The sequence below is a fragment of the Panicum virgatum genome, chromosome 9N (assembly GCF_016808335.1).
Source record: "Panicum virgatum strain AP13 chromosome 9N, P.virgatum_v5, whole genome shotgun sequence".
Classification (NCBI taxonomy): domain Eukaryota; kingdom Viridiplantae; phylum Streptophyta; class Magnoliopsida; order Poales; family Poaceae; genus Panicum; species Panicum virgatum.
This window is the reverse complement of record NC_053153.1, coordinates 74,626,771-74,648,756: the sequence shown is the minus strand read 5'-3', so window position 1 is coordinate 74,648,756 and position 21,986 is coordinate 74,626,771. Positions and strand designations below refer to the sequence as shown.

General features: G+C 49.1%; 1 protein-coding gene and 1 pseudogene across 1 annotated transcript; one reads left to right on the top strand and one right to left on the bottom strand.

The window, feature by feature from the left end:
- Positions 1-1,414: 1,414 nt before the first annotated feature.
- On the bottom strand, positions 1,415-13,651 carry LOC120692390 (annotated as a pseudogene).
- A 4,200-nt stretch (positions 13,652-17,851) lies between these two features.
- On the top strand, positions 17,852-18,647 carry LOC120693093. The gene is made up of 2 exons (XM_039976497.1): positions 17,852-18,159; positions 18,239-18,647. Exons 1-2 carry the CDS (start codon positions 17,927-17,929, stop codon positions 18,369-18,371), a joined length of 366 nt encoding a protein of 121 aa, XP_039832431.1. The 5' UTR covers positions 17,852-17,926; the 3' UTR covers positions 18,372-18,647.
- Positions 18,648-21,986: the final 3,339 nt, after the last annotated feature.

Genomic DNA, 21,986 nt, shown 5'->3' with positions numbered 1-21,986 from the left:
TTTTATATAATTATTTAACTTATTTTGCATAAGTTATATCAATATTTCTCCCTTCTGAGAACTATCTTTTGCACAACTTTTTTTCTCTTCAAATTTGTTTTGCAACAAAGTTTTGATGGGAATGTTATATATACGATTCTTCCCATAAAAGTTATGCAACAAAGTTTATATGATTCTTCTCATAAAAGATATATATAAATTCATCATATAAACATGTTTTCATACTTTAGCTACATAAGTTTGTTGTATAATATTTTTCCTTCTTTTGTGAAACATCTAAGTACATTTTTTTCTTTATACTTTTTTATGCATACTAATTTATGTATATAAATTATACATATAACTATGCTAACCTGCATGCAGTAACGTATGTGGAGTGTGGGTGGCGAAGTCGCCCAAAGAAAAATTGGGGCTGGTGTCTGGTGTCGTTTTTAATTGCATCGTCAAGCGTGCAAAATCAAAATGCGAGAAATTCTGCGGGAATGACGCGGGGGTGCGAGGCCGGGTGGTTGAGACTTGCGAGTGCGGGTGGAGCTAGCCTAATTGACCACGGAAGCGAAAAGCCAAAGGGAACGACGCGGAATCCAAAAATGGAATTTTTTGAGCTGTCGGAAATCGTTTGCTGGTTGAGCTCCTGGCGCGCGCGCGAATTAGGAATCCCCGTGGGGCTGTGGGGGACGCCCTCACTGTCCCGCCTCGCCGCCGTTTCGACTAGTCCCACCGCAAATCCGATAAACTCCAAACGATCCTCTATAGATCTATTCCCTTGAATGCAGCAACCCCAAACCTTAACCACCATAATCACGTGGCGGCGGCGGATCCTAGCGATACCGCAGTCGCACACGATGAATAGATTCCCTGACTTCTCCCCTCCTCTCCCCTGCAGTCATGCCAGGAAAAAACGGTTTTAACGGCGGCAGCATGCTTCTTCGTTGCCAACAAGCTGAGCCGCCGAACCGATCCCTCCATAGCCAAAGGCCATCGGTGGTAGGAGTGACTCCTGCTTCTCCGAATCCCAAATTCCTGATGCCTCCCCGAATCCCAAATTCCTGATCCAGGCAGGCAGCGGCAGCCGGCAGCCCATGTCCATGCCCGGAGGAGAGGATAGCAGCGATCGCAGCGACGGGGGCCGACTTCACCGGGCGCAGGATGTGGACGCGTTAATCGAGTCAAATTGGATCCGCCGACATTGCTGGAGTAGATAGCAATTGATGCACCAGAATGCGCCCAGACGAAGACATTGGTAGATATTCAACACATAGAACACACGTAGAGGTGTTAATTGGTGACCATGCACCTCCAACCCTCTTTAATTCAAAATCATTTTGGTAAGGTAGTATAAAATTTTGAACAAAGAGGGTCGAAGGTGCACCTAAATATCACTAATTAACCGTCCTAAACGCACATATGGAACGAATAAGGAAAAGACAATCATTTTTCACTCTGCGTGAGAGTATCCTGGAGTCATGTCCCTCCAGCTGAAACACCCCGAGAATTTGCTACCTAGGACTCATCTAATTCCTGGTACATTTGACTGAAAGTTTCCTGTATTTGTTACATGGACTTGATCCTAAGTTCCTAACTACAAACGACAACTCAATATTAGCTTTCAGTTATACATGCCCAGATAATGGTAGTTAAAACCCAATGCCTCATCAACATCGTCGTATTTGATTTTGATGCAGAAATGCTTGTTCCTGCTCCATTCAACCCAATACCGTGTCCTTGAGAAGGCTGGAACTCTTAATTCGTCCTTGCTCATATATGGGTTCAATTCTTATTTCTGCACGAACCACGAAGATATATTCCGGGTTTGACAGTTCCATGATTTGTTCTGAAGATTGTCACTTCAATTCCAGGAAGCTCCATAATTACTGGGACCGGTAAACTCTTTTGATGGTATTCACTATTTAAATCAGAAAGCACCATGAAAACAGCTAGGGCCCATGTTTTTGTTGTTGGTTGCTGACGGCTCCAACCATCTGAACCCAATGCAGGACATGATCACAAGTAGTGGAGCAAAATGTTGCTATTGCAGGGCTTCGATGCCAAAACCAAGTGACCATGCAATCATTCAACTACCTTAAAAGTGAACAGAAACAAATTTCAGCTTGGTGACAGCAAAAGCTGCTGAATACTTAAACGTAAATACATAAATAAATTCATGGAAGCAAATTGCATAGCTGATGGCATAATTACCCATGGCAAAAATATTCCCAGATGTGGTACTAGTTTAATGTGGCTATGCGCTAATTTCTACCTTTGAAACTGGATACAGGCGCCAATAAACTAATTACTAGAGGTCTGGTCATTATCACTGGAATAATAAGGTGACTTAGTAACCATGGCAGAATGATCTATTCTCAGTGTAAACTCTAAAAGATCCACTGAGCAAAGGAAACTAAATTAAACGATTCAGAACTTTATTTCTGTGGATTACATATACTATTTTATCTTTTCCTCAATAACATGAAATATGACGACTATCTTTTCGATACATATTCTTCAACACATGAGCATGCAAAAAATTTAAATTTTCAGTGATCCTTCATTTTCTCTCAATTTTAGCTAAGGTTGAAACTTACTAGTGGCAACTGTTATCATGCATTTACTCTGCTTATCTATACGAAAGCATGACATGTTTTTTTCAGATATAAAATAAATATCCTAATATAGTTATGATTTGGATTTTTCAGACTGCTCGTACTTAAAACATTGAAAATAGAAACAGTGATGCTGAACTACCTGCGAGGCTGAGGTGAGGACGGTTGATCTGGAGAGGAATGAGAGGAACCGCCGCTATATGGACCAGTGGCGGACCCAGGAATTGAAACTAGGGTAGTCCTAGCAAAAAAATTTCTAAGTGTAATTCGGTATACTCTAATAGCACTTTGGCAAAATTACGGTATATAATGATCAAAAATTACAATAACATAAGTATAAAGGCCTCATAATCATTCAATTCAACAAATTAGTTAAGAACCATGGTTCCATTAAGTGAGATTGAGATGAAATCACAGAATCAGTCTCGTGGAATACAGGAACAGAGTACTGACCATTGAGGGGAGTGCAATTGTGCAATCGAGTTAGGCAGCCAGCTGCAGAGGCGCCGGACGATCGGGGCGGCCGCGCGGGTGTGTGGGAGGCTGTTGGCGCAGGTGTGCTGGTTTGCCGTGGCTGCGCGCCGCGCAGGCCCGCAGCAGGCGGGAGGTGCGCGTGCCGCGCTTGCCCAGCAGGGAAGCTGCTGCTGCCGTCTGTGCAGACTTGCGCACGACGCCGGCGGGAGGCGCGCGCGCCGCGCTTACCTAGCAAGGAAGCAGGCAGCAGGGACCGCGGGAGGCCGGGCGTCTGGGGTCAGGCGGGCAGTGGCAACTGGCCGGCGCGCGACCGCGGGTGGCGGCGCCCGGTGCCGGAACGCCAAGGCGCTGAGGCGGAAGGGGAGTCAGAGGGAGCCCGAGATTGGGAGACGGGGGAACTTGGGCTGAGGAAGAGGCTATTTGTTGGGCTAGGATTGATTGTTGGGCCATTAGTTAAGCCTGGACTTTAATTTTTAAGCGCTAAAAGCTTTTTGGGCTGAATTTTTGGGTAGTCCTGGGCCTACCTGGACTACCCATTGGGTCCGCCACTGATATGGACCATGCCTCGGCCCATAAAACCCATTTTGCATCACTTGGCGTGCCGACCGTGGTATGTCATCACCATCTGCTGCAGGAAGTGGCCCAAGAGAACCAAATTCAATTGGTCCAGAAGAGGACGCACCATGATTTGTGCCTGGTTCATATGAGTACACCATAGAAAATGGTGGTCCTGGACGGCCAGATAAAGCACCAGCACCATTTGAAGATGTAGATTGTGGTGTATAAACCACATGCTTTATGTTCCCTTGTTTACACATAGAGCATGTGGATCCAAAAGATTGGCCCTGCACAAGATATTGAGAGCTTGCCTCATGCCTGTACAAGTGATTTCTATAAGTTCGCCGTGGCCTATGAGGCTGACTTTCATCATTGGCCTGTCTATCAGACCGCATGCCAGACCTCTCTGACTGGCTACGTCCATAGCTGCGGTTTGGATTTTGTTGCTTTGAGTTTATCCAGCTTCCTTCCTTGTCACTATAGTCAGTCCTGTCACCGTTATAATCTCCTCTGCAGTTTCTTGAATTGAAGTGCCGGTCCCTAGAAGGAACCTTCTGGACAGAAGCCACAGAATTGACGGCTTAGTATTTCGCAGTCCAGACTATCAATTTCATAAACCATTGTTTAATAAATCTATCACTTGTGAAACAAAGATATCACTGTGCCTAGCGGAACAGAAGAACTACCATAAAGAAAACCTACAGTACCCATATTCCGAATGTCTTGATTCAGTCATGAAAAGATCTCATTAATTTTTCTTCATGTCCCACAACTAGACATAACATTTAGCTGATGATTCATTATTGGTTATTAAACACTCTCAACATTGTATTAAGTTTATGATCTCAACGTCATTTGCTTAAAAATGGAGGGAGTAGTAATCAATTGTACATTCTTATGGTGCCACTAATCATTATCAATGTCGCCAGTGGTGGAGTTTGCCACTAAAGCTTATAAATGAGTAGCTAAAATATTACTGCTTGTTTTAGGAAGTTGCTACAATGAAGGGGAGCACAGCCTAGGTTGGCCTTAAAGAAGCTCCGTCCTGAATGCCAAAGTTACTGTGCTATGATTTCATTCTATTTCTGGGAAACACATGAGCTTCAAGTTGAATAAACACCATTAGAAATAAAGAATCCTTCAAAGAAACAATGCCTGGTTGAAAAGAAAAGGATGTTTCTGCTGGACCTCAGAATACTTTCAAGACTATGACCTTAGTCAAGTTTATCTGGGATGCATCCTTTATCAAAATTGTTTCTAGCATACAAGCTTCAGGATTGTTATACAGCTGGTTTCGAGAAAACTATTTCTAGCATAAAAGCTTCAGAATGATCAACATTGACTTAATAATTAAAACAAGGTAGCACAGAAAAAAATTCACTAAGCGACTCAAACCTGATAGAAAAGAGTTTGCTCCTTGTGTCCAGACTCCGGAGCCCAAGCCCTATGATATTCATTATGATGCAAAGGGAATCTTCCTATGAATCTAACTTGTAGAGTTAAGAAAGTGCAAATTCTTCCTCTGCCTAGTGGCACACAATCGTTGTTGGACGGCGGACCGGCTAGCCAGGCAAGGTCTTCCTCACCCAGCCCTCTGCCTCCTATGGGACCAGGAGGACCGAATGATCCATCCAGCACCTCATGACGCAATGCGTTTTCTCATGGCAATTTTGGCATTTGCTGCTGGGTCGCTTGGGTCTCTCTGTTCCTCCACCACAGGCCGACACAGAGGATTTCTTTGAATGGTGGCAGAAAGTGTCTGACATGGTGGGCAAAGAAGCCAAACGAGGATTGAACTCGCTGATCATTTTAGGGGCCTGGACAATCTGGAGGGTGAGGAACAACATCGTGTTCAACGGAGTATCACCTAGAGTTTCTCAGGCTATCAACCTTGCACGAGATGAAGCCAACTTTGGCTGTTAGCAGGGGCAGTAGGTCTAAGCATCCAGGTCATATTTTCATTTACCCTGGCGCACCTCACATGTAAGCTGGGACCTCGGGTGTGTGGGTGTGCGGGTTGTTGTATGGCCATTTTGGCCTTTTCCTTCTTAATGCAATGATACACAGCTCTCCTGCGTATTCGAGAAAAAAAAATCTTATTAGCAAGTTAAAATTTCAAAATTTACTAAAGTGGCCTAACAGAATCCAACTAAGGATAGTTACAAGCCTCAGTTGAGCAATTGAATCATCTAAAGAGGCACTCGGTGGAACACAAGGATTTGGCTACATTGGATAAATCCTAGCAACTCAGTAGGACAACCACCCACATATCAAATGTTGAAATCAGTACAAATTTTGATAATAAGTAAAGTTAAGTTGCTAAGTTTCCATCTTTCTAATATAGTATTACTAACAAGTTATCTATGCATGAGATAAGACGCTGAAAGATACATTAGGTTCTTGCAGGATTTGGCAAGTAGGTTCCTGTGCCTCCATGGTATCTGGGTGCATCTTCTCCATAGTGCTGGAGAACGCCGGTACCTCTTTCCGTAGCAGGTTGCAAAGGCATCACAGGAAATACTCGTTGACCATGGGGCACCATTTGCGTCCAGTTAACATTTGCTGCCGGTGGTCTTTCAGGCCCATCCCATGCAGCACGGCCCTGTAAATACATTTGTGGGACCGGAAAAGGGTATAGAACAGGACCTACGGGACGGGCATTCTGGCAGAGTCGGCCATACTGTAAATTGTGCCAATGGCTAACGAAATCACTGTTCAAGATGTCAGGCTTGTGTTCCCCAGACAGCTCAGTCATAGTACCACATGATGGTGATGAGGTAGCACTGGAATCTGGTTGGTGAACATCATTGAGCAAACCAAAATGTTGACCTGCAATATCGGCAGGAAGCTTATCAATTCCTTCGCTTCTCTCAAACTGGGGACCAGAACCATCGCCATTCCTAGGAACATATGGGAGCACAACAAAAGGAACTGGTGGACCTGTTGGAACAAAAGTCAGTCCAGAGCTATCAGCTTGCCTCTGCTATGGGGAACCAATAAGAAAAGGTGCAAATAGTGGATTAGGCATGCTAGTTTGTGATGGATCAAAATCATTCAGTACTTGACAAGTTCTTCATTGCGTTGAGAAAGAATCAGGCACTGCTACTATCTCAGAAGCTTCATTAATGATTGGTACCACTGTCATATTCCTGGGGGGATCATCAACTTCAGTTGGGAAATGCTCAGTGGTATTTCCCATCATCCGACCGGTCTTACTATGCGTGGTTATGCCTGGTGCCACAAAAGCAGGTTTTCTTCCCCATTTGTCTGATCTTGTTGTATTTACAGTTCCTTCATCCCACAAACATGCATCCAGAGCTTTGCCTGTGGAAGAACTGGCATGTGAAAAAGGAACATTCACATAACCACTACTCTTAGAGCAATCTGCATTGGCTTCTCTACTTGTTTGATATTGGAACATGCTAGTATAGGTTTCATCAACTACGCCATTATTCTCAAGAGCAAATTCTGTCTGCCTTTCCAAGGGGCCACCGTGCACACAATTACCCAAAGAGGAGCATTCCTTGCCATCAATATCATAGATGCAAGGATCTCTCGCCTCAGAATCAAACTGTCTAGAATATCCAACACCATACTCATGCATAGTATTGTCAGCATCGTGACTTACATCTGATGCCATAGGCTTCTCACTCTCACTACCATCTCCAACATTCGGTGCAAAATTTGGATTGTGTATGTATTGGGTTGGTGGTGGAACAAATCCACGGAGGAACTGCATATTTGGCAACCATGGTGCCCCAATTAAGTTAGTTGGTGGAACCGCAGTCAGATGCTTTTGTGAAAAAACAGTTGGAGACAGTATATTAGAATGTGATACTGACAGATTAGAAGGTATTTGCATTGGCAATTGAATCTGTCCATTGAACCCATGCAACTTCATGGATTCCATTAAATTAACCAGAACTTGTTCATCATGGCCCATATCCAACGATTCGGGACATTAGGACGTTCTTCATTCATCAAAATACCATTATCTTCACAATAGCTGCTGGAAACACTATTTGAGTCAGAAACTGCTTTTGCACTAGGGTGAGATGAGTTCAAGGAAGACATTGGTTCATCCTGTGAAGACTTAGTGCTATGGTTGCTAGACACTTCGGGAACCATGATATTTCTTCTGCTGCTGTAATCAACCTTCAAAGGTTTTTCCATACCAACCACATTTCTCGCCCTACCACGAAATCCTTCAACAGAAGAATCTGTCAGTTCAGGGCTAGATTGGCTTCTTGAAAATCTAGACCTGATTTGCCCACTTCTGTCATCGACATTGAGACCATTTGGCACTCTCTTATCCCTTTCACCTTGCATCAATCCAGCTGAGTTATTTCTTTCAAGCTGTTCAGAGACCTTGGCATTTCCTTGTGCTGCGTAAACCTTCTGGTGCTGAGCATGAGAAACGGAAGGATTGACTGTTCTTGGCAGATTACGACAGTGTAGGTCACTTCTCTGAATTGACTGAGAAGAAGGATAAGGATAATTGTGACCAACTTCAGTAAGATTATCTTGATCCGCATGAAAATTATACTGATTAGCAAGAAGCCTAGGATTTTCAACTTTTTTCTTCAATGCTGTTACACTTTTGTGACTGTTTGACACTACAGAAGGGACAACTTTCAGAGTCTGCACATCAACCAGACTTGGGGTAGGCACATCAGGACGACTTCCACTCCCATGTTTTATCCATGTATTTGTGAAGAACAGATTCAATTCAGCAATTAAATCTTCTTTTGGGCATTCAAGTAACTTTCCAAGCCTTTTCGCCCCATATGCAAAAGCACTGCGTATTCTAAAGAAATTGCCTGCAGAACAAAATATCAACTCAACAGGTGATATATTTTTGTTCTCCTTGTAGAGATAAAACTTCGTATTGAATTGAACATGACAAAAACAGTGGTAGTCATCCAATCCATAAACTTGTATCTTCTTAGGAGACTGAATCTATCATTAGCATCAAATGGGCAATAAGACAAAATATTCTCAAGAGTACTTTTCGGAGTATTTAAGTACTTGACAGTTACAGTAAGATAGAGTTCGGCTGTTAATTACCACATACTCCCTCCATTCCATACTGTAGGTCGTTTAGCAAATCTAGATACATAGCTTTTATTATGTGTCTAGATATACGCTATGTCAAGATACAACAACAACAACAACAACATAGCCTTTTTTCCCAAGCAAGTTGGGGTAGGCTAGAGATGAAACCCGAAAGAAATAAGTTCAAGGTTCAGGCACATTGATAGCTAGTCTCCAAGCGCTCCTATCCAAAGCTATCTCTTTAGAGATATTCCAATCCTTAAGGTCTCTCTTAACCGACTCATCCCACGTCAGTTTAGGTCTACCTCTACCCCTCTTTACATTATCGACCCGCTCAAGAACCCCATTACGCACCGGCGCCTCAGGAGGCCTTCGTTGGACATGTCCAAACCATCTCAGCCGATGCTGGGTAAGTTTCTCCTCAATTGGTGCCACTCCGACCCTATCCCGAATAACATATGTAAGTATGAATAAAAGTATTGGCAGGTGAAGCTATGGCAATACTGCTCAAGGAGGTCCTATCACAGGTTGCAAAGAACGACAGTTCTTATCTTCAGTGGTTTGATTTGCTGGCCACTCGTGCACATATCAGTACAATGCTGAAATTAACCAAGGAGGCAGGCTAGCAATCAATAAACACATGCACAATGGATGAATTACAGATATCATTGAATCCCATTCAAAAGCTTTCATTTTTGTGCTTATCCTAGTTGTTGGTTTAGTTTATGCATGGTGAAAAGGAGACTTGGAATGGTTCCATAAGTAGCGATCAAGGAAATCGATCAAAAGATCTTAATACCGTGAAAGAGAAACTTCCCAGATCCAGGGAAAATCATTCAATCAAACACAGTACACCATCAATTGAACAGAAGTAGATGAACCAAAAAACATTTACTATGTTCAATTCACCTATAAGATGATCTGGACGTAGGTTCATAGTTACCTTTGCTGACACTTCTTCCAAGATTATTGTTTGCATGTAAAGGATCAATAACATTGAAGTGTTTGGAAACAAATGGTTGCCCCTGATTATCCTGGGTGTGAGGCATAACTCCATATGCAGAACTACAGGTATCCAGGAAGGGCTTGTTCAGCAAACATTCACCACTATCCTTCCGCGGAGGTTCCGCTGCATGACATAGCATGAATGATCAAAAACTAAATCACTGATATACCAAAACAAAGTGGCACATATATATTACCAGTCATATCTGGAAGTGAACTTATAGGAACTGGGCCCCACAAGCTCAAACAAAATTTCTCCCAATCAAAGTTGCTGAAAAATTCTAAGAAATGGTACAAAACCTGCACATGCACAAACAGAAAATAAGCATTGGCATCATGTCAGGATATACGAAAGACAAGAGAGTAAGTCACCTCAAGAGGTCCAGTAAGCATGTGTTTGGTTCGGAGACTAGATGGGATGGGTTGGATCCAACCCTATTTTTTGGGTTGGATTGAACCCATCTCGTGTTTGGTTGGGAGGGATAGGTTCTACCTAGTTTTCTGTTTGGTATGGAGGATGAGATGAAGTGGGATGGATGACAAGTTGACACCGTTAGTGCTATTAGCCGTGGGACCCGTATGTCATAGGGTGCACCTTCTTCTTCCTCATGGGCACATCCTGCTCGGCGCTGCTCGTTCGCCCCGCCCCGGTGCCGCTTGCCCCCGCCGTCCGCCGGATGAGCCTCGGGCCGCCGCGGCCGCGCCGCTTGCTCGCCCCGTCCCGGTGCCGCTCGCCCCTGCCGTCCACCGGCCGCCACTTGCTCGTCCCGTCCCGGTGCTGCTCGCCGTCCCGCTGCTCGGCTCGGGCCGCCGCGGCCGCGCCGCTGCTCGGCTCGGCCGGCCGCGCCTCGGGCCGCCGCGGCCGCGCTGCTGCTTGGCTCCGCCGGCCCTGCCTCGCCCGACTCCGGCCGCTGAACACAGCGCCGCCCGAGCTGCATGTCGCGAGACACCACCGCCGCAGCGGGCCGCTGCGAGCGCCGCATGCTGCTGGCCGCGCCGCAAGCAGCCGCTGCCGCCGCCGGCCGCTGCGAGCGCCGCTCCTCCCTCCGCCCTGTGCTCGCCGGTGCCACTCGCAGCGGATGCTCATCACCCAGCCTGGCCTCGCTTCTCGCCCCCTCGCCGGCTCGCTGCTCGCTCCCGGCCCCGCCCCGCGCGGCCTCACCCCCCGGCGTGCTGCAGCGGGCCGTGGTCGCCCCGCGCCGCGCCGCCCAGCACGCGCCTTTCCAATGCCGGAGTTCTGCGCCACCCGCCCTTGCTCTGCTTGCCCAGCACTTCCGTGCCGCCGAGCGAGACGGACGCCCGACGCCGTTGAAGTGGATCGGGGTGGTCCGCTCGATTTGGGCGGACCACTCCGACCCGCATCTACGCGGCATATACCTCTTTGGGGCTGAACCCAACCCGCATGAACCTTAAACCAAACACGGGTCCAACTGGGTCGAACCCGTCCCAACCCAGTTGGACCCTCCAACCAAACACAGCCTAAAGGAATTGTTGAATATATGAAATATGTACAGAACCAGTGTCTCCAATGCGTAAGTACTAAGTAGATATAAGACCATGGTGAGCTCCAAGAATACGACTCTCGTAGAAACACCACACCTTTATCAATATGATACTCCTCTTGAATAAATGATTTCGGCTGATCAAGTTGTCGATCTATTAAAATGCGGAAACATTACAAGAGGTAGGGATAGAAAAATCAAGAATATTTGAGCCAGGTACTAGATGCAACAAGCAATGTTATTCAACTCAATATAAAATTTTACAGTATTAACATATAAATGGTAAACTTTCAAGAAATTGTCTGCGTATACCAATTAAGCTAGATTTTGAAAATAAGAACACACCTCTTCAAGAAAACAAAGTGTACATAGTCCACCAACTTGATTAAATGAGATGTCGACGACAATGTTTTCCACAAGACACTTAATAATCTTGACCTGGGCATGATACATGAAACATATGAGAAAGGCACAAATTAATGAAAACCAAAATAATACAAGTGTCAAATCATTGAAGGTGCCACAATCCCCAAAAGAGGATAAGAGAGGGGAGCGAGAAAATGGCATTGGATGCATTTTTGTGTACAAATTAGTGTCTTCAAATGCATAATCCTCTGGAAATAGCATAGCAATTTTGCTACACCATATTGTGCCAAGAACTGTGTTCAAGGAGCAATAGCATATTACTAAACTGAAGTTTAGCTTAAGATATTGTGTTAGTTTCTGTTCTGTCTCAACTTCTGGTAATAACTTCAACTCAATCGTAAAGTAGTAAATGCAGGAACGGTGCTAAATGAAACTGTTAAATGCAGGAACGATGCTAAATGAAGCTGTACTATATGTACATAGTAAGCAACAAAAGGGGAAAAAAACACTCTGAAATTATCACTGGGAAAAGTACCTCGGCCTGAATATACTGGACTTCTTTTACATGAAATTCAGCATTTTCACTCTTCTCTTCACGCTCCAATGCATCCCGGACAAGGTTTGCCCAGATCTCCTTTAATTCTTCACTATTACTAAATGCAGTGACATCAATGTCACCATCAGGTAAATAAGTCTTGAGAGGGACTGATCCAAAGGTAAAAACCTGTAGAGATAAAGAGATCTATTCTCTGTGAAGCACATTTAATCAACTGGACAATTGAACACTTAAGATAAGAAGAGTTAGGTGCTATCTCAATGCACCTGATAGGAGTTATAGCAAATGCTTCCAATCAGACAAGCTAGAATTATCAGACATCCACATATGGCTAAGGCATGCAAGTTTTTCATATCATACTATCTGGAGAGGTAGCTCTGCGGTTCCACAAAATTTCAGTAACATGGTAGTGGATCTGTGTGACACCCCATGTCATAGTAATGCGTATATAATAGGAAATAAAGTTCGACTACACAGTGTCCAGTATCTCTATGTCTACTCTTCCCCCAATAAACATTTTTTTGCCAACCATCCCCACTGTTTGAAACTATCATATAAACAGGTTGTCAAATATCAGGTCATGAAGCATGGGTGTCAAGTGACCAGCATCCCTCATTTGAATCAGCTTCAGTAGGTCAGACAAACATTTGAGAAACAGAAAGCGAAGCATCACCTGCTACTGACTATTAGGTGTGCAAATTGGTGACCCTTAGGTGCACCTACAACCCTCATTAGTTCAAATATTGTACTACTTTTTCAAAATAGGTTCTCACTTTGGAGAAGTAGTACAAATATTTCAACTAAAAAGGGTTGGAGGTGCACCTAAGGGTCACTAATTTACGCCCCTACTGACTATTGCCCTATCTGTAGAGCAACCATTACTCTAGTCAGTTCTACGATAGCAGTCTCATCTATCCATCCACACATCAGTGCTCATCGTCATATACAAGAGCCTTCTACTTCAAACAGACACTGATCCTTATTACTACCTGCGGGGAGCAATCGGACCACTTGGTAACCAGGTACTATACCTGGCACGAGAGGCAGTTCATGATAAGTCGCTGCACATAGTGATAGACGGCGAGCCTCCGGCCCTCGGAGTGCGCGTTGGGCTGAATGCGCGCGATCAGCTCCGCCGTGCGGCCCTCCGCGACCGCCCAGCGCTCGGGGTCGAGCCGCCGCGTCACCCCGGCGGACGCATTGGGCAGGAGCCAGTTGGGCACCATCCCCATGCGCGCGCCAACCAATGCACCCTCCGCCTTCTCCTGACGGAGCCAAAATCCTAGACTCCGACACCAGCGGCAGCCAAACGCGGAGCACCCCCACAGCAGCGGGCTACAGCGGCAACGGGTGGCTCCGAGCACGGAGCAGCCGCCCTCCGGCGCCAATCGAGCCGGGATGATGGAGCCCCGGATGGCGTGCGGGCGGAAAAAAAAATAGTGCGAGGGATGGATCGATGCGGTCGTGGGAAGAGGGCGGCGGCGATGAACAGGGGACTGGTCGGCGTGGAGAGGGGGGAGGAGAGGGGAGGCAGTTGGGGGAGGGGGGGGCGTGCGGTGTGGCTGGTCGGTGTTTGGTTTGGGCCAGACTAGACTGGAGTAAAATGAGGCCCGGCCCAAGGCCCACGGGCTGAGCCGGTCCGATTGTCATTTTGAGCTGGTCTCCTGATTTTGCACTAAAAAAACAGGTCGGCCCGAGCGTAGGCTCTGTTTGGAACATTGGCTATGTTTGGAATAGTAGACAATGCCTAATTTTAAGAGATAATGTTTAGCTTTGAATTGGTAGGCTAAGTATTAGTTTAAGGTGGGTTGTTTGGATCCATGCGTTAATATCCACCCTCTCTCTTCTATTCTCGTGTCCAAGTTGTGGGGACCATGCAAGATTAGCCCCATTATCACCTCTTGGAGGGACTAAAGATTTTGGAATGGATAATCTACTTTAGTTCAAAATTATCCCACATGTTTGGATGCATGATGAATAATTTGGAGCTAAAGGACGAGGGCTAAGGATTATCCTTTGTATCCAAAGAGGCCCCTAGCCTAGCCATAACATTAATAATAATTTGCAACTATAAAAGTAGTGGGCGGCCGGTCGCTACTCGTAGTCGCAGGGAGTGCGTCACAGGAGTGGAAGGTCTGACCTAGCTCCTCCGCCTACCACTGCCTCCTCCATAATCCGACGCCGCTTCACACCTCTGACATCATCCTCCACAGTGGTTATCGTTAATTCTGTCCGAGCATCACATCCTCGCCGCCATCTCTGCTCTCTGCTCGGCTGCAATCTCCCGCCACCCCAACAAGCGGCACCCCCCTCCCGCCTCGCTGCCACCATGACTGGTTCCACCACCAGTTCGGCGGCCTCTACGAATCATCTCTAAGTTCGGTAGCCTCCAGACCTTCAACCCTAACAACCCCGAACCCTAATCCCGGCAGCGCAACGAGCGGCAACGACAACGACAACGCGAGGTCGTCAAAACGACAGTGGGCCACTGGTGGGCCTTCTATGATGCGTCTCATCGCAGTCGCCGCGCGACCTCAATTATTCCTGGGGCGGTCCGGGATGAGCTCCAACGCGATCTGAATTTTGATAGAGTTAGGGGGCGTTTAGTTCCCAAAAAAATTTGGGCAGTACACGTCACATCAAATTTTTGGACACACGCATGAAGCATTAAATGCAGTTGAAAAAATAACTAATTATATAGTCTAACTGATTCATACAAGATGAATCTAATGACGCTAATTAATCCATGATTAGACATTAATTGTCAAATAACAACGAAATGTGCTACCGTAGCCAAACTCAAACTTTTTCACCAACTAAACACCCCCTTACTAGATAGCCTTACCTAAATTTTAGATCCAAAAAAATTAAACTATTTTGTGGTAGTAGTAAAAAGTTTGACACCCCATGTAGGAGTACTCAAGTTTTGGCTCTGTTTGGATCCATGGGTTAGAGTTAGATTGGGTTAGATTGGGGTCATCTAACCCAAAAATATCCAAACAAGATGGGTTAGATTGGGTTAGATGCATCTAACCCACCCCAAAAAAACTATCCCCTCCAAGGGGTGCTTATTTGGGTTAGATTGGAGTGGCCCCCCACTTTTTCCCTTCTTTCTCTCCCCTCTTCGGATCATTCTGCGGCAGCCCTCACCTGTCCGCGCGCGCCGCCAGCGCCCCCCCCCCCTCGACGCCCCTCCCCGCGCCCGCTCCCTTCTCGCCGTCTGCCCCTCGCGGGTGGTGGTGCTCGTCGTCGCCGAGCCGCTGGCGGAGGCCTGCAGCGACGCCCGCCTCCGAGCCCAATCCCGATCTAGGGGAGTGGCGCCGCCCCTCCGCGCCCTCCCTCTCCGCCCCTCCTCCGAGCGCCGCCCTACCCCCTCCCCCTCACCGCCCCTCTGCGCGGCCGCCAGGTGGTCCTTGGGCGCCTCCTCGCCACGGCGCGCGGCGAGCGGCTGCGGTAGCGGCGGTGGAGGGGGGTAGCGCGAGGAGGGGCGCCGCCTCGGGGACCCGGTGGTGGCAGCCGCACGCGGCGCACCGCAGCGAGCCTGGGTCGGCGAGGTCTGCCTCCAGTGCAGGCAACGAGGCCCCACGTCGCACCGGCTCCAGGCGTCCGCCCCCGCGTTGGCCGTTCGCCGTCCAAGTGCTGCTCCTCCGAGCGCCGACGGGCTGTCCAAGTGGCACTCCTCGAGCGCCGGCCCACAAGCGTCGCAGCCTCTAAGTCCGCCACCGCAAAAACTTGCCACAACAGATCCGGTTGCAAAGAAGGTTTAAAGGAGGCAAATAATTGAAAAAGTGCCTTTAATCTAACTCTAACCCTTTCATCCAAACACCATTTGAGTTAGAGTTAGTTCAGGGTTAGTCTAGAGCTAGAAACTAACTCTAACTTCTAACCAAGTTAGAGTATCCAAACATGGCCTTTGTTTGGACCGGCATATCGGGCGCTATGCCCCGCATATGCGACTGAGAGTTGAGCTGTCGCATGAGCCTCCACCTCTTTTTTCTTTTCTTCCTCTGACATCCATCCCCTCGTCCACAACCCCTGCCGGAGGGAGCTGCCTGTCCACTCACCGCCAGCTTTCTCTCGCCCCGTCACTGTCCACCAAAGATCCTGCCCAATCGGACCAGCTCGCCTTCACCACCGGCCAAACCGTCAACCCCCCCTATAGGCGCCGGCCGTTGGAAGCTCGGCAAGCCGAAACCCTAATGCCGTCAACTCAACCCCCACCCACCGACAACCTCGTGGTTCAGCCATTGAAAATATATTTTTTTGACAGCAGGCATTGAAAAATAGGGAAATTGGTCTGTGGCACATCCCCAAATGGTGAATTTGTGAACAGCACACTCCACTCTTTAAAATTGTGCACAGCACACTCCATTCTTTGATTTTTGTCTCCAACACACCGCGCCACATAAAAAGTCTTCTTTGCCCTTGCAAAAACCGGGCCCACCCGTCAGCTCTCTCCCTCTCCCCCTTCCTCCCCGCCGCGCCATAGCGTTCACCTCCGTGCTTGCCCCGTCCTTGCCGCGTCCGCCCGGCCGCGGCTGCCCCGCCACGACGCGGCTGCCTCGCCGCGGTGCGTCCGCCCCGCCACGCCGTGGCCGCCTCACTGCGTCCGCTCACCGCGCCACCACGGCCGCCCCTGCTCGCCACGCCACCGTGGCTGCCCCTGCTCGCCAGCGGAGGGAGCTCCACGGGGAATCCGCCGGTGCCATGGCTACGGGCCCGAGCTCGATCCGCACGCCAGGCCGCGTGAAGGCCGCCCCGCCGCGGGCCTCCACCGCCGCCGCCCCTGCTCGAGCTTGCACCGTCCCGCCCCGAGGGAGAGGGGAGAAGGGGTGCTGCCGCCGCCGCGATGAGCTGGAGCAGCAGCAGGGCAGGGCCGCGGCGAGACGAGCTCGAGCCGAAGCAGGGGCGCCGCCGCAGCGGCGAGCCCGCACGCCGCCCACGCCCGCCCGTCTGCTCCGTCCACACTGCGTGCCGCCCACGCCCGCGCGGACGCCGGTGCCACGGCCGCCGGGATAGGAGGTGGAGGGACGAGGGCCGGCGGAGGGAGAGGGGGCGGCACGGCGGCCCGCCTCGCTGCCTCCCCGCCCTCTCCGGCGGAGGGAGCGAGGGCGGCACGGCGGCTCGGGAGGAGGGAGGGCGCCAAGTCCGCTTCGCCATGGATGGCGCGGGTGTGGGAGGAGGAGGGGCGCCGAATGCCAGAGCAGAGGAGGGCTGAGACAGCCACCTCCCCAAGCCGCCGGAGCTCACGGTCTGCGGCCGCTCCGCGCACGCCGCCGAAGCTCGCGGTCCGCGGCCGCTCCTCGCGTGCGCCGCCGCAGCTCGAGGTCCGCGGCGCGGCGAGGTGGCCGCCATGGCCCCGCGCGGAAGGGGGGATGCGCCGCAGAGGAGGGAGAGAGGGTGACGAGGACGGCGCGGGCGCGGCTTGTAGAGGGGAAGGAGGAAGGGGGGAGAGGGAAAGAGCTTCCGGGTGGGCCCGGTGTTTGCAAGGGCAAAGAAGATTTTTTATGTGGTGCGGTGTGTTGGAGACAAAAAATCAAAGAATAGAGTGTGCTGTGCACAATTTTAAAGAGTGGAGTGTGCTGTACACAAATTCACTATTTTGGGATGTGCCACAGACCAATTTCCCTTGAAAATATTGGAGACACCATGCTCTGTCGGCAAGGGCGCGAGGCGCTTTCAGCAACTGGCCACAGGGAGGTACAAAAGCCTTCTGCTGGCTTTGCTGCTAAGTGCTAACACACGTGTGGACGAGAAAGAGAGATAAAGCCAGCCGCGGTTCCGTGCGCACCGCGCAGCCGAACGGCATGCTGCGGTGGCACGCCGGCGCCAGCACCGTCGCTCCCACCCCGCCTCCGCCCGCGCCCGCGCCCGCGCCCGCGCTGCCGCACCCGCTCGCGCGCGGCCGCCTCCGGCCGTGCCGCGCGAAGAAGCCAGCGGACGACGACGACAGCCCAGCCGGAGGCAGCTTGTTGCTCTCCAAGAGCGTCCTGCTGCGGTCCGGCGTCGGGCTCTTCGCCCTCGGCTTCGTCGATGCCGGGTGAGCTAGCTTCGACGCGCCATTGCATTGCCTGCTCTGTTGGTCCGGCCTTACAGCGAGTGGCTTCCGGTGCTTGCAGGTACAGCGGCGACTGGTCTCGCATCGGCGCCATCTCCAAGGACACCGAGGAGCTGCTCAGGCTGGGCGCCTACGTCGTCGTGCCGCTCTCTCTGGCCCTCATATTTTCGTTGTCCCAAGACAGCAGCAAGTAAACCATAGGATTTGTGAAGAGTCATCAGCTGCATACTACTTTGTGAACAGTAGTATCTTATTATAGCACTAAGCGATCGTTTATCGTGTTTCGTGCTGCTAATCGTTGGTCTTTACCGACGAACTGGAGTAAAATCAGAACGTGCTTCGTTCTGTGATTCTCAGTTTGCTGAGGAGTGAAGAGAAAACGTGCGAGTTCAAGTAAATGCATGCTGCTGCCTGCAATGTGTAGTTACAGCAGAGGGATCCAGGAGAATGTCAGTTGAGGATCAAATGCATCAGACTGTCACTCACTAATCGGGAGAAATGCTCACTGGATCTTTTTTTTTTTGAAAAAATAATGCTCCCTGGATCTCGTTGGGCTCAGGCCCGGCATTCACAGTTCAGACTTCAGACATGGGTCGGAGTCTCGGAGAGCAATGGGCACTAGGCAGAGCGTTTGCCGTTGCTCTCGTCTCCGTTTCGTTCAGCTAGACAACACCATGGTGCAGGTGAAGACCGGATTCGGTTCAGTTCAGAGATATCGTTTCAGGTGCCAAGCTCTTCAGCCTTCACTGACATCAATTACCCACTAACCGACTCACGGGCTCCTTTGCATGACCCCGATAATGAAAATTTCTAATGGAAAATTAGCGATGAGATTGTAGATATGATCATGTCACGTGCTAGTTTGCTCTCTGAACCTAGAAGTAGAGATGTAAATGGTATGAATATTTTTCAATCGATCAGCCGGCCGAGAGGTGGTGGATATCAATTCTGATAGTTTTTCTCGGATATCCGGGTAGTATATCGGATATTTAATTTGGATACCAAATTCGGATACAATATGACCAATATCTAGTCGGATAACCGGGATAGTCAATTCAGATACTAGCTAGATTCGGATAGTTGTATTATTCCAGATATATACATTAATCAAAATCTAAATTAATCTCTACAGATTTATGACTAATTCATTTCTCATCAGACAAATATAAAATTAGTACCAATTTTTTTTAAAAAAACATAATCTATCTATTGGTGCTATATTGAATTTGAATCTTATTTATTCCTAGTTCGAGAATTAAACTTAAACACTGGCAATAATTCAACAATAAAAAATAGACCTGGTCCATCTATTTTTTTAAAAGAAAACTCTATATCTTATAATATTTTAAATTTTAGCAATAATTTGACTACTTCTACATATTTATGCATATAATAATTTAGAATATCAATATCGTGTCATTGAGTGCCCAAAATGGTACATAATCTTTTGTTAATTTGGTTAATAAAGCATGATTTTAGTTTGAATCTGGCCTCCTTGAACATATAAATTGAGTGCTTGTAAAGTATCATCAATATAATAAGTTATAATCTCCAATCTAAGTTATATTGCAAGTTAGAAACTTAGAATCTTTTGTAATCGAATCTCTCTCATCTACATAGTTAGTTAGAAATATTATACAACTATTTGTTAATTTATTTTTAAGCATAATTGTTTGTTAATTTGTTTTGTTAAGCATAATCTAGTTAATATTTAGACTCGTAGGGTGTTCGAATGTTATAACACGTGCGATATGAGTAAATGTTGCTTTACTCAATATACGAAGAAATATTCATATATGATATCAACCGCATCTGGTTCGCTCCAATCGATACACATCTATTCGTATTCGTAATTGAAGCAATCCGTATTTGTATATGTACCAGAGTCTATCGGCGTTTGAATCCGAATCCGATAGAAAATGTGAAAAAATACAATATCACTGATATCCGTTCATATCCGATCTGTTTACGTCTCTCCTAGTAGAATAGGTGCTTCATCGAAGCCGTCCAAATCCGCGCGAACGGGCCAGATCTCGCCACCACAGCACAGAAACAGAGCTGTGAGTGGTGCAAAAAGGAGAGAACACAACACTGGGGCATTCTTCCTCCTCTTTCAAGATGGGAATGGGCCGACCCGGCCCTGGCCTTGGACCCGGCCCCATGGCCTCGAGGCCAATTCTAGGGGGTCATGGGTCGACCCATACTCTAGTTACTATGCACCCTGGAGAGGGAGGAGCGAGAGCGTTCCAGCCCTCCGCAGGCGACACATGCCTGGGAGAGGGAAAATCGACACGAGCCATCGATTTTGGCGCTTCCTGCCTTCCCTGCGTGCCCACACGCACCGACCTGCCGCACCGCCTCGCCAGCGTGTGGATCCCGCCGGGGTCCGCTGGATCCGTCTCCACGGGGCGCTGCCGCTTCGCGCACCGCCGCGTCCAGCTCCGCGCCTAGCGGCGCGGCAGAGCACAGAGCGCGGCTGCACAGAGGAGGAAGGGGGCTCGAGTGAGGGCCGTCATCAATCTTGCCGTCGCCATCGTGCAGTGCCGAGGAGGATGGTGGCCGATGCAACGACCAACGGGGGCGCCACGGCGGAGGGGGTTGAAGGGCGCACGGGGGCCGGATGGAGAGGGGGGCCGATGCCAGTGAACAGAGAAAGGGGCATGCAACGGAGCACAAGGGTCGCCGGCCTCGCGGATCCAGACCCACGGAGTACGGGGAAGCAACCACGGGTGACGGCTCACCGGGCGGAGCAAGGAGCCGGCGGCAGATCGAGGCCGGACCGACCTTCTGGAGGGGAGGGAATGCGCGGCGGCATGTACCCCCGCGGCAGATGAGGGCCATCGCGGGACGCCCCCGCGGCGTCCAGCGGCGGTACATGCCGGCGGAGCTCCTCGCGAGACTGCGAGGAGGACTACGCCTCCACCCGCCGCCCCGGCTCCGTCGTGAGGAGCTCCGCCGCGAGAGAGGGAGCAGAGCCGGCCATTCCCGCAGATCCGCCAAGCTCGAAGCGGCTGAGCTCGAGGCGGCCAAGTTTGAGGCGGGCCTCCACCGGACCACTGCCGCGCACGGGCCTTCGTCGTGCCGCCGCCGTGCGCGGGCCTCCGCGCCGCCATGGCCGCTGCCATCGCCACACTGCAGAGGGAGGAGGGAGCTCGAGGTCGGGAGGGAGACAGGAGGGAGCTCGAGGCTGGGAGGAGGGAGGGATAGAGCTGGAGGTTGGCGAGGGAAGAGGGCTGCGCTGACGGCCGCCCGCCGCCCTCCGCCGCCGGAGATAGCCGAGGCGACGGAGGAGCCATGGCGCGCTCTGAGATGGGGGGACGAATGGGAAGGAGCTTGTTATCGCCATAAATTAACAGGGTTAATTAATGGCCCGCAAGTGAGTTGGGCTTATTACAGAAATTAAAGGAGGCTTACGAATCGGCTCCTGCGTGGGCGTTCGGGCCATCTGGGCCATGTACATTTAGGTTTAAGTTTAGTTTGAGTTAGAGATAGAGTCCAATATGGACACGTTAATTTAGATTGTTTTCCAAGTCTCCGGACTATAAATATGTACCCTATGACATTCGTAAAAGAAGAACGTCATCACGTCTCGCAACAACAATTCTCGGCGCACCGCAACCCCTAATTCTAGGGTTTCATCTAAGTAAGCGTCATGCTGCCCTGATCACTTCTTGCGATCAGTGCAACATTGTTCTTACTTTTATCTTGGTATTACTCGTATTGAAACATTTTTTTATGGCGAGTAGTGCTAGTTATCCTGATGTTTGTAGCATGACCTTTAGTAGATCTATCATGCTCTTGTTATTTAT

Bases quoted from the DNA above. Each gene is read 5' to 3' on its own strand.
- LOC120693093 (XM_039976497.1), top strand. From the start codon at position 17,927: ATGCTGCGGTGGCACGCCGGCGCCAGCACCGTCGCTCCCACCCCGCCT. The intron at 18,160-18,238 runs GTGAGCTAGCTT...CGGTGCTTGCAG, and splicing joins CTCGGCTTCGTCGATGCCGG to GTACAGCGGCGACTGGTCTC.